At 43.8% G+C, this 12500-nt stretch overlaps 1 protein-coding gene across 2 annotated transcripts in view; it reads right to left on the bottom strand.

Annotated features, from left to right (window-relative positions):
• LOC138967551 (tetraspanin-18B-like) overlaps positions 1-12500 on the bottom strand; it is a 346223-nt gene that overhangs the window by 331160 nt on the left and 2563 nt on the right. The window contains exon 1 of one of the 2 annotated variants that reach the window (XM_070340127.1): positions 4814-5731. The exons of the other annotated variant lie outside the window; for it this stretch is intronic. Within the exon in view, the coding sequence (XP_070196228.1) occupies positions 4814-4873 (60 nt within the window). The 5' untranslated portion in view covers positions 4874-5731. Of the gene's footprint in view, positions 1-4813; positions 5732-12500 lie in introns of those variants that run through there. 2 annotated transcript variants of the gene reach the window in all.

Here is a 12500-nt window from a genome sequence, read left to right as displayed (position 1 = left end):
TTGGAGACGACTGGCGTATTGACATAGCAATCTGCGGGCGATCAAGTGTGACGAGGTTATCGATGAAGATCGATACCCAACGCGTCGCCACAAGGTCAGGAGGCGATGTCTGCAACACTTTGGAGGAGGAGGAGGAGGAGGAGGGGAAGAGGGAGGGGGAGAAGAAAGAGAAGAGATGGGAAGGTATACATTGGGGTAAATGGGTACAAATGCATCTATTCAAACAAACTCAAAAAGCGAAAACTCAGTGTAAATGTCATTCTTCACGGATGCCTCGTTGTCGCCACAAACGACAGTCATTCCAAACGCTGGCGTTTGTTGAAGAAGCTGTCCAGCGTGGACTGCTTGGTCTGTGCAACAAACTTCACTCGCGAAAGTGACAAGTGGCCGTTAAGTGGCCGCTCCTGTCGAGTAAGAGGGGCACCTTAGGGCAAAAATCAGTGACCGTTGACCGCGTCAGACAGGTTAACGGCCATTAAGAGTCAATTATAGAAGGAAAACTCATTAGTCATGGGAAAGCTGGCCGCTCCGGGCAGGTTCACGCCCACGAAAGGGCCGGAAATGGAAGGGACGACTGTATTCGGTAATTTCTGAGGGATTCTCACTGCTGAAGTAAAACAAAATCGTTTTTAATCATTTTGAGTAAAGTTTTAGTGAATGATCAAAAGAAAGCAAAATTAAAAATCGATTTTGGATTAAAACAAAAAGCAGCTTGCAAGCAAACCAGTATGTAATCACAGGCCTGCAAACAACACCTGAAATGTGTTTCTCAATGTCTTATGCAAACAACAAAACATATCTTTAATTTTCATCTGTTTGCATGTTTGTTTATTTGTTTGCTTGCTGACTTGTTTGCTGACGTTTCCTTTTTCTGATTTGTTTGTTTGTTTGTGGAGACATTCGGGGCAAAACAAATATTTTCTGTTTGGAAGGATTTGGTCACTTTCGTCTAATCTTTTTAACCGTTTTAATGACGGAAATCGGAGCCTTTTCGCAAACATTGTTAACTCAGTGCAAAAGCGATTTTTCAACACGAACCATCGGTTTTGCAAGAGATTTGGGTATTCGTTTAGTCTGGTCTGTAAATGTTATGCTCATTATTTTTGATAACACAAACGCAAGTACACAGGCAAGTACGCAAACACGTGTATGATCGATTGCACTTGCACACACCCTCCACACACACTCACACACACACACACACACACACACACACACACACACACACACACACACAACTTTAGAGTGCGACCTTAAATCTCTCAAATAAAAATTTTAAAAATCATTAAAAAATAAAATCACAACACAATTATGCACAACAGACAGACACAAAAACAACTCAACATTAATCCCCAAATTACTACAAGGATGAAAATAAAACCGTAATACTTTATTCCCACAAAATAGCCTGATTAAAATTAACTTCCCTCACATTATTAGCGGGAATAAAATGAAGACGAGCTCTGAAAATATTGCCGTCATGACTGTGTAAGCAAATTAGCAGGAAGAAATTCATCGTGATCTCTCCGCCCATCTCTTCCTGATGACTAAAGACACCTGCCCTGGCCTCGCCAGGTAAACCGGCGGCACAGGTGAGAGAAATTAACACGAGCTGCCGTCCAAAATCACACGTTCACAAGTCGAGGCAAGCCCTGAAGTGGAATCCACAAGGGAAAAGGAAGAGAGGCCGGCCGCGCAACAGCTGGAGACGAGACACTGAAGCAGAGATCAACAGGCAGGGGAAGACCTGGAGCCAGATCGAAAGGGCAGCCCAGGACCGTGTCGGATGGAGAATTGTCGTCGATGGCCTATGCTCCCCCGGGGGTTCATAATGGCCTAAGTAAGTAAGTAAGTACGAGTCAGGGGTGTGAAGCCAGGAGAATACAGCACCTTGAGGAAAAATGAAGACATTTAGGGAGACGAGCCGGTAATCAGCCAATAAACAGGTTATTCTAACCCTTTTGTCTGCTGGTTGTCTTCGCGGACAAAAATAATAATAATCAATTCAGTAGTTAACGCCAGTAGAATTACTTAATCGTTTACATGGGCGTTTCAAAGGTAACGTGCCCTTGCAAAGTGACCTCATTTTTTCGACGTCAGAGGCGCCAATTTTCTGCATACATTTTACAAGAACTAACATCTTTATTTTAAATATAAGATATATCACACTTGTATAGATCTATATCCATCATATCAAACCATTATCTAGCTGAAATCTTTTCTGATAATACACTTTTATATCGCCGATAACTCGCTAATCCCTGGATAGATATGGAACCTTCAAATATCACCAATAACTCACTGATCTCTAAACTGACTATTACACCTCTAATATATTGCAGCTAACTCCCGTATAACATCGCACCTAACTCCCGTATAACATCGCACCTAACTCCCGTATAACATCGCACCTTATACCCGCTGGTCCCTCTATACTGAAGAAAGGGTGGAAACCAGGGTCAACACATAACAGGTAGTAGCGTCACAGAACAGTCAAAAAAGCGCGAAGTATGAAAAGGCCAAGCTGACTATGACACCTGTGTAGTCTGGGTGGCCGAGTGGTAAACGCACTTGCCTTGGAAGCGAGAGGTTGCGAGTTCGACCCTGGGTCAGGGCGTTAGCAATTTTCTCCCCCCTTTCCTAACCTAGGTGGTGGGTTCAAGTGCTAGTCTTTCGGATGTACACTACATTGGGGTGTGCACGTTAAAGATCCCACGATTGACAAAAGGGTCTTTCCTGGCAAAATTGTATTGGCATAGATAAAAATATCCACCAAATACCCGTGTGACTTGGAATAATAGGCCGTGAAAGGTGAATGCTCGCCCAAAAAGGCTTGAGGTTTGCTGGCCGATGTGAATGCGTGATATTTTGTGTAAAAATATTCCATCTCACACGGCATAAATAAATCCCTGCGCCTTGAATCTGTGGTGGAGATATGTGCGCGATATAAATTGCATAAAATATAAAATTAAAAAAAATATAAATATATATATAGATATCGCAGGTAACTCCCGTATCTGTGGGTCCCTCTATGCACGTGCTCTATATTGCAGCAAGAGTGGAATACAGGGGAAATAGTGGTGTCACAGAACTTCTTTCTTTCTTTCTTTATTTGGTGTTTAACGTCGTTTTCAACCGTTCAAGGTTATATCGCGACGGGGAAAGGGGGCAGATGGGATAGAGCCACTTGTTAATTGTTTCTTGTTCACAAAAGCACTAACCAAAAAATTGCTCCAGGGGCTTGCAACGTAGTACAATGTATGACCTTACTGTTCTTTCTTTCTTTATTTATTTGGTGTTTAACGTCGTTTTCAACCACGAAGGTTCTTTTCTTTATTTGGTGTTAAACGTCGTTTTCAACCACGAAGGTTATATCGCGACGGGGAAAGGGGGGAGATGGGATAGAGCCACTTGTCAATTGTTTCTTGTTCACAAAAGCACTAATCAAAAATTTGCTCCAGGGGCTTGCAACGTAGTACAATATATTACCTTACTGGGAGAATGCGAGTTTCCAGTACAAAGGACTAACATTTCTTACATACTGCTTGGCTAAAATCTTTACAAAAATTGACTATATTCTATACAGGAAACACTTAACAAGGGTAAAAGGAGAAACAGAATCCGTCAGTCACCTCTTACGACATGCTGGGGAGCATCGGGTAAATTCTTCCCCCTAACCCGCGGGGGATCTTCTTCTTCTTCAGCGTTCCAGAATGTTCTGGTTACGTGTGAGCTCGTTTTGCCCTTCACTCCGCTTTCGTTGGGTATTTTCGTGTTTCGACATGGGTTACAGGATCTTTTCCGTGCGCACTTGGTCTTGTGCTTGCGTGTACACACGAAGGGGGTTAAGTCACTAGCAGGTCTGCACATAAGTTGACCTGGGAGATCGGAAAAATTTCCACTCTTAACCCACCAGGCGGCAGCGACCGTGATTCGAACTCACGACCTCCCGATTAGGAGGCCGACGTCTTACCACCACGCCACTGCGCCCGTCCCAGAATACAGGGCAAATGGTGCAACACGCAGTGGCGTCACAGAACAGTCATATAGCGCGACTTACTAAAAGGCCAAGCTGCATGAAGCAAGATTTAATATTGGAATTGTCGTTTTGAGCCAGAAGACAGATGTACATGGACGAAGTCACTGGCACAGAAAAATACGTCTGCACACCGAAATCGAACTTTGCCAAACATGACATAGCCGGAATTAAATATGTAAACAATTGGACAAAGTCTGGCAACGTACAGCTGGTATTGGGGTCAACACAAATGTGACAGCTTGACAGCACGTGCATATAATATATAGCAAAAATATAGCATTCATATCAAATAGTCTGAAAGTCAAATCAAAAACAGTGAACCATGGCGCGACAGACTAGATATTGCAGAGAGAGACAGAGAGAGAGAGAGAGAGAGAGAGACAGACAGACAGACAGACAGACAGACAGACAGACAGAGGCAGGGAGGGACGGACGGACGGACGGACGGATAGACTGACAGACAGACAACCAGACAGAGACAGAAAGACAGACAGACGTACAGACGAACATAGACAAAGAGATAAAGCTAGAGATAGACTGAGACGGACAGAGATAGAGAGAGAGCGATACAAAAAGACCCAAGGACATAGACGTATTACAATCACAATGACAACAAAATGACAACCACAACCACAATCACAACCACAATCACAACCACAATCACAACCACAACCACAACCACAATCACAACCACAACCACAATCACAATCACGACCACAACCACAACTACAACCACAATCACATTCACAATGACAGATGCCAACACTAACTCACCTGACACTCCACTTCAGTGATGTCATCGATGGTGTCTGGCGGGTCCTCCTTGGCTCCCATGGCGAAGCCGTCCCTGACGCGGGAGAACTCCAAATCCAAGTCTGTCTCAATGGTGACACGTCGGAGAGACCCCCCTCCACACACAGGTAATCCACAGGTGAACACAGGTAGACGCCACAGGTGAGAAGAAGGTTCAGTGTTGTCCTCTTCAGAAATACAGAGATAACACTTTTTTGCAGAAGTCACTCATTTTCAGTGTTAAAACACATTGCTCCCTTGCACACTTTTTGCTGTGGTTTCCGATGCACGAAAGATGTTACGAATTGTAACCCTCTCAAGACCGAGACGAAGATTTCCTAAAGATTTTTGCTTTTTCTTCACAAATGGAAATCTTGTTCACCACACCGACAGCCTTTTAAAATATCGTTTGATCGCACACTTTGTATATTTGATGCGTGAAGGTGCTGTGATTTTGATTTGCACACACACTCAAGACAGTCCCATTACTCCAAGGTAAGTTTCTTGTTGAACTCTAATTTCTGTGAAACGAAAGCCTTTCTCTAAGAAAAAGTGTCGTCCTGTCGTCCTATATGCATTAATTCCATTGAGGAATAGTTTCCGTTAAATTGCGATTTCTGCCAGAAGACGATCTTCTTCTTCGTTCTCTAATATCGACATCAAAAATGAGTAAACTTCTCTTCGTGAATGTTTGTTTTATTGGATAGTTTCGTGTTCAGCGTCTCGTCATCTCCATGATTGTAAAAGTAGGTTTTCTGCAACTTTTAATTTTCAATCTCACTTGACATTCCATTTTCTACTGGCACATTAGTTCCCGGAACAAATTTCATTCCAATTTGTATAATCAGAGCTGTGCAAATGAAAACAATTAACACGGAAATATAGATTAAACATGCGCAAACGACAAAATTCAAGAGCTGCCACTTTCGCTACAGCTGTCAATATCGCTCACGTCGAATTTCACAGACGACGGTTGTCGATTTTTACCCAAGTCGTCAATTTCCGTCTGCCGGCAGTTTCCCAACATCAACCGGCGACGTTTTTGACAGGTTGTCACGTCAGTTTCAGCGGAAATCGACACACTTCTTTTCTTCACTTTGCTCTTGCTAACAGCTCTCCTGGCCTCGATGTGACGGGTCGTCTGTGACCAAAATATACTCCGGAATGTTACGAATACTTCTGTATCGTAAACAAGTGTTTCACTTTCGGAATCAAAAATTCTCAGAACAGCACGGTAAGTTGAGGATTCAACAGACAGTAGTTGGTGATTTTCATTTCAAGTCTGACTTGTTCACAAGAAACGCACACGCCGGACGACTGCGCTATGATCAGACAAAAGCATTCACTTTCAGAAGCCCATCAGCTTCATTCGTTGAAAAACACACACACCGAAGACAGCACTTCACAAAACAAACCCTCAACAGCAGTCAGGTTCACTTCAGTTTTCCGAAAAATTCATCCTGACCCTGGCACCTTTCTTACACTTCACTTGAACTAAAAGGGGGAGTTCACTTCCCAGAACAGTACACCTAACAGCAAGGGTCGTTTAATATTAAAGACAGGTGTGCGCGATTTGCGCTGGCTGTGTCACATTTCAAGGTCGACAGTGCCAAGAAAGGGTAAGATGGATTTGTCCCCATTCATCATAACAAAAGCACGCGTCACGAATTATGCTACTGCGGTTAATGGTCCTTGGGAGTGAAAAGTGCAGCCACAATGTCAGTTGCTGAAGGCTGTATAATGCAGACTTTTTTTAATTTAATTTGGTGTTGGTGTTGTTTGCTCGGCTGGACTCAGTGGATTGTGCTAAAGGTGTTGGAACAGCTACCTGAAAAAGGGAAAACAGACAGTTTATTCAAATGTACATGAAGTCACACACACACACACACACACACACACACACTCTCTCTCTCATTCTCATTTCTCTCTCTCTCTCTCTCTCACACACACACACACACACACACACACGCACACACACACACACACACACACACACACACACACACACACACACACACTCTCTCATTCTCATTTCTCTCTCTCTCTCACACACACACACACACACACACACACACACACACATTTCGTCACACACACACACACACACACACTCATTCTCATTTCTCTCTCTCACACACACACACACACACACACACACACACACACACACACACACACACACTCGTATTCATTTAATTCCTGAAATTAGATTAACATTGTTCTAAAGTGAGTAAGCTAACATTATAAATATATATACTGTAATATCACACAAAATAGTTTCGGGGAACGCACTACGCCGTACCGTGAAAGTCACTCAGGCATAGCACTTACTCCTTGCATCTATCGCAGCGGGGGGAACCCCACATACAGGATAGGAAGCGCATTCTTCGTCGAATGAAAGGCCGAATGTTAAATATACCACATAACGAAAGAATATGTGTTAAATGCCAGTCTGGAGAACTCGGAGATGAATTTCATTATATATTTCAGTGTCATTTTTTTGAAAATGTGAGGAAAAGGTTGTTACCATTGTATTTTCGTAGAAATTCAAATGCAGTCAAATTTAAACATTTATTTGAATTAACAAAGAAACGAAAGTTATTGCATTTAATATATTTTATTAAGAGTATTTTGAAAGAGTTCTGATTATTTGATCACGTTTTTTTTTCTTATTAAAACAAAAACAAACACAACAAGAGGCGAAGCCATCAAGGCTCACGTAAGAAATCGACAAACAGTAACACAAACTCAATCACTCCGTCACACACACACACACACACATATACACACGCACGAACGCACACACAGACATACACACACATACACACTCACACATACAGACACAGGCACAGACACACACACACAGAAAGAGCATAGGTGAAACTGTGCAAGAAAGCGAGACACTAGATCTAGATCTGTCTGTCTGCATGTAGCCTACTTACAAGGACACGACTGCCAACTAGTCTCGGCGCGCTCAAAATAATAATGACCGAGACTTTCAGTACTTCCTTCGCGTGACGTCTAACCCTCTTACGTCATAATGTGACGTCAATGTAATGTGACGTCTTCAAATGTTAGAGTTTCTACCACAGACATACACACGCACAGACGCACGCACGCACGCACGCACGCACGCACGCACGCACAGACAGACAAAGTTACGATCGCATAGGCTACACTTACGTGAGCCAACAAGCACAGAAACATATACATTCCTGTAAAAAAAAGTATGATTACAATTATTTTGTTATGAATTAAGCTTGATTTATTTTCGGTTAATTAGAAGTGTTGTGTCCCATTATTACATATATCTTTTTTGTCGTGTTTATTGCAATTTTTATTTATTTTATTCATGTAACCCTAGGGGTTTTTTGAAATAAATATTGACTTGACTTGACTTGACTTGTCACATTCACTTACAATTGACTATTTGAGACCCGGCAATGCGTGTCAGTAGTAGATGTGTTCTAAACTTCAACAGCCTGGCTGCGTTTCTTTGCATAATGAACATTCTTTGCCGAGTGAGTTTCGTAACAGACACCTACGACACTCTGCTGTATAACTCCAGCAAGAAAGCCACAAGGCTGTTGGATTTGTTGTGGGTCGGACGCTGCCTTTAAAGGTACACAACTTCTCAGATGAGGCCAGGCTTTGGCAAGGGATAAGACCATCTCTCCACTTTAAAGGTACACAACTTCTCAGATGAGGCCAGGCTTTGGCACGGGATAAGACCATCTCTCCTCTTGGACACATACTAAATATCAACACCATGACTGCCTGCCGTGTCCTTTTTTTGGGGGGGGGGGGGGTGAATTTGTTTATTAAAAAGTCACTGGTTGCATTTACAAAAAAAATAATGAATATAAAAATGTTGACTGTGCACAGAGAGCCCCCAGGCTGTTGTTGGTCGGTACGTGACCAAGTGGAGGGCTGGTCTTATCGTATGGGACCAAGTGGAGGGCTGGTCTTATCGTATGTGACCAAGTGGAGGGCTGGTCTTATCGTATGTGACCAAGTGGAGGGCTGGTCTTATCGTATGGGACCAAGTGGAGGGCAGGTCTTATCGTACGTGACCAAGTGGAGGGCTGGTCTTATCGTACGTGACCAAATGGAGGGCTGGTCTTATCGTACGTGACCAAGTGGAGGGCTGGTCTTATCGTATGTGACCAAGTGGAGGGCTGGTCTTATCGTACGTGACCAAGTGGAGGGCTGGTCTTATCGTACGTGACCAAGTGGAGGGCTGGTCTTATCGTATGGGACCAAGTGGAGGGCTGGTCTTATCCCATGTAAAAGGATGGCGTGATCTCAGACGGTGAGACGAACTGTCTTCACGAGAAGGAGTGTGCCTTGAAATCCCACGGGCCCAGCACTCCGGCATAATGGGCAGAATATACCTGCGCAGTTTCAGCGGCACAGACGACGCACGGCCTATTATTTATGCCGCGATGCGGATTATGATGAGTACTTGGCCTGTTTTCCTTTCATGCAACGTACGTGTAGCGGGCTGGGATAAGCTGCAGTGCGTCGTCGGTCCTGCTGAAGTTACATAATTATGTGAGCGGAGCCACTAACTTGCACTCATTTCAGCGGGTGAAAAACTGCACAGGGTACAGAAAACTTGCATTGTCCGTCACGCTCATCTGTCTACTAAAGATGTCAGAGTCATGCATGAGGATACACTGATGTCTCCGTTAATTACACAGCTTCACGTTAACTGTGCTATGATTGTCAGAACATGCAGATTACTACAACATGCACCTATCGCAACGCGCAAAACACATAGGTGAATATAGGGTACAGTTTCGTCACACTCATTAACTAGTCAAGATTTCACAGCTGCATTATCACCATTATATGCATCCAGTTCTGTATCAACTGTAAAACTCATAGTGAGTGTATTGTTCGTCACGGTCATTTTACTACACACGATTCAGTTTAGAGTCACGCGGATACGCTAATGTTAAAGTTGTGCTATGATTGTCAGAACATGCACATAACCACAACATGCACCTATCGCAACGCGCAAAACACATTGGGGAATATAGGGTACGGTTTCGTCACACTCATTAACTAGTCAAGATTTCACAGAGTCCCTAGGATATGCTAATGTTAAAGTTACGTTATGATTGTCAGAACATGCATGGACCGAACAAACAAACAAACAGACAGAGTGAAGCCTATACAACCGAGTATGTCCTTATAAGATGCCCCCATCGCAACGGGCAGAACTTATACACGGGGATATAGTGTGCATTTTCGTCACACTCATAAACTAGTCAAGATTTCACAGTCACACGCGTACGGATACATTACTGTTCCCGTTACACAGGTCAGAGTTGTGTTACGCTTGTTACAACGACATGGAACTTCGCTGCGCAGTATCGCTCGATCATGCCAGGCTTGCTTGTGTTTCACTAGACATACAAAGGATGCCAAGCAATAATACTTAAAGGCCCACTCCGCCTCACAAAACCACTTTCACCTTATGTCTCAGATGTGGCCAGGCTTTTACACGGGATAAGACCATCCCTCCACTTGGTCACATACCAACAATCAACACCACGACTGCTTGCTGCGGTATGTGACCAAGTGAAGAGATGGTCTGGTGGAAAGTTGAGTGTTTGAATCCCGGCCGTGCCAGGTGTGGGCCGTGCCAGGTGTGGGCCGTGCCAGGTGTGGGCCGTGCCAGGTGTGGGCCGAGGGTGGAGGCGGTTTATTTTTTTGTTTACCCAGGTAAACTAGTGCCTTATCCCTCTTCGTGTGTACTCGCAAGCACAAGACCAAGTGCGCACGGAAAAGATCCTGTAATCCATACAAGAGTTCGGTGGATAACAGAAACGCGAAAATAACAAGCATGCATTCCTCGAAATCGGCGTACGGCTGCCTTTACGGGGTTAAAACAGGCATACACGTAAAACCCCTCTGGCACAAAAACAAAAACAACAAGAAATTCCTCCGAGGTAGCAAAAACACCCCCGTCCTTACCATTCTCACTGCCACCAACTGAGAAGGTTATTTCCCTTTGACCATTAATATGTCCCTGTATAAGTCCTTGTAGAATCTTAATCCACCAATAACTCCCTAACCGTGTGTTTGACTGGTCCCAATTTTTGTAAGGACCGTCTCGGGAATGTATAGAACCTGTTCACCAAGTTTGGTGACGATCGGTCCGTTCATTCTTGAGATCTATATGCGAACACAAACACACAAACAAACAAACACATCGACCGAAGCCTATACACACCCCTATACCGGGGGTGTAAATAGAAGCATGAGTGTGCGAAGGAGTCTCATCCAATGTACTCCCCCGAAATCGGCGTATGCTGCCTGAATGGCGTGGTAAAAACGGTCACACACGTAAAAACCCACTCGTGCAAAAACATGAGTGAACGTGGGAGTTTCAGCCCATGTACGAAGAAGAGGAAGAAGTCGTTGTTGTTGTGATTATGTTGTTAATGTTAGTGTCTTTTTTTAACTGATGTCGTTGAATTCTTTTTTTTTCATAGCTGCGTATATGTTGGGTGTGCTTAGCTACAGTGGATGGAGTGAAAACCGGATATGTTGGGTGTGCTTAGCTACAGTGGATGGAGTGAAAACCGGATATGTTGGGTGTGCTTAGCTACAGTGGATGGAGTGAAAACCGGATATGTTGGGTGTGCTTAGCTGCAGTGGATGGAGTGAAAACCGGATATGTTGGGTGTGCTTAGCTACAGTGGATGGAGTGAAAACCGGATATGTCAAAACGAATTCCCAAACTTGGACAATACAATATTCTGTATTCTGTATTCTGGAAGTCGACAACATACATGGCAGCAGTCTGCCAAAAGCAGCTGCTAGCCAGGCTGGTACTCACACGGACAGTACACTGACAACTCCAACAAATGTCTCCATACACCGACATCGGTCACTGGCAGAATCGACAGACAATCAAGGAAAACAAAAGCTGAAGGGTTAGGGAGGGTAGAGGTGCGGTTGGGAGGTGAGGGGGGGGGGTGGACGGGGGAGTGAGGGGGGAAGGAATAATTTTTATCAATCAACAGAAACATGAAAGCAAAAACTGAGAACACGTATGGAGAAGGGGGATGGGAAACAAAAGAGAGGGGTTGAGAAATAAATGGAAGAGGTCGTTTGGGGTGGGAGAGGGGGGAGGGGGGAGGGGGGAGGGGGGTTAAGGTGATGGAAGTTTTTCTTATCAACCAACAAAAACACGAGAGAAGAAACGGATAAAAAGTATTGAGAAGGGGAATGGGGGGGGGGGGGGGGGAGAGAGGCGGTGGGAAAATTTCATTTTTATTCTACACTGTCTGAGAAAAAGTATTGAGAAAGGGGGGGGGCCAAAAGGGAGGGTGGGGGGTAAATGGTAATTTTCATCGAACACTGTCACAACAGAAGGGGAGAGAAAGCAGTAATGACGAGGAAAAATGATAATATTGTAGATGGAAAAAGCGAAAGAGAAAAACCATGTTAGAGAAAAGAATGGATGTATAAATAATAAGGGTATGTATTTATATGGCGCAAATCCTAATATAGTTCCAAGCGCCTTACAATCAATCTTCATTATAATAATCTTCATTACAGCAACAATATACATTTAAAGAATCTTCAAATAAATAAACCCGCAATCATGAATGGGGAGGAGGGTGGGAAGAGGGAGGGTGGAGTGGTAATT

This window comes from Littorina saxatilis, linkage group LG5, assembly GCF_037325665.1.
Source record: "Littorina saxatilis isolate snail1 linkage group LG5, US_GU_Lsax_2.0, whole genome shotgun sequence".
NCBI lineage: Eukaryota > Metazoa > Mollusca > Gastropoda > Littorinimorpha > Littorinidae > Littorina > Littorina saxatilis.
Note: the sequence above shows the minus strand (reverse complement) of the source record. Positions and strands in the feature narration are given on the sequence as shown.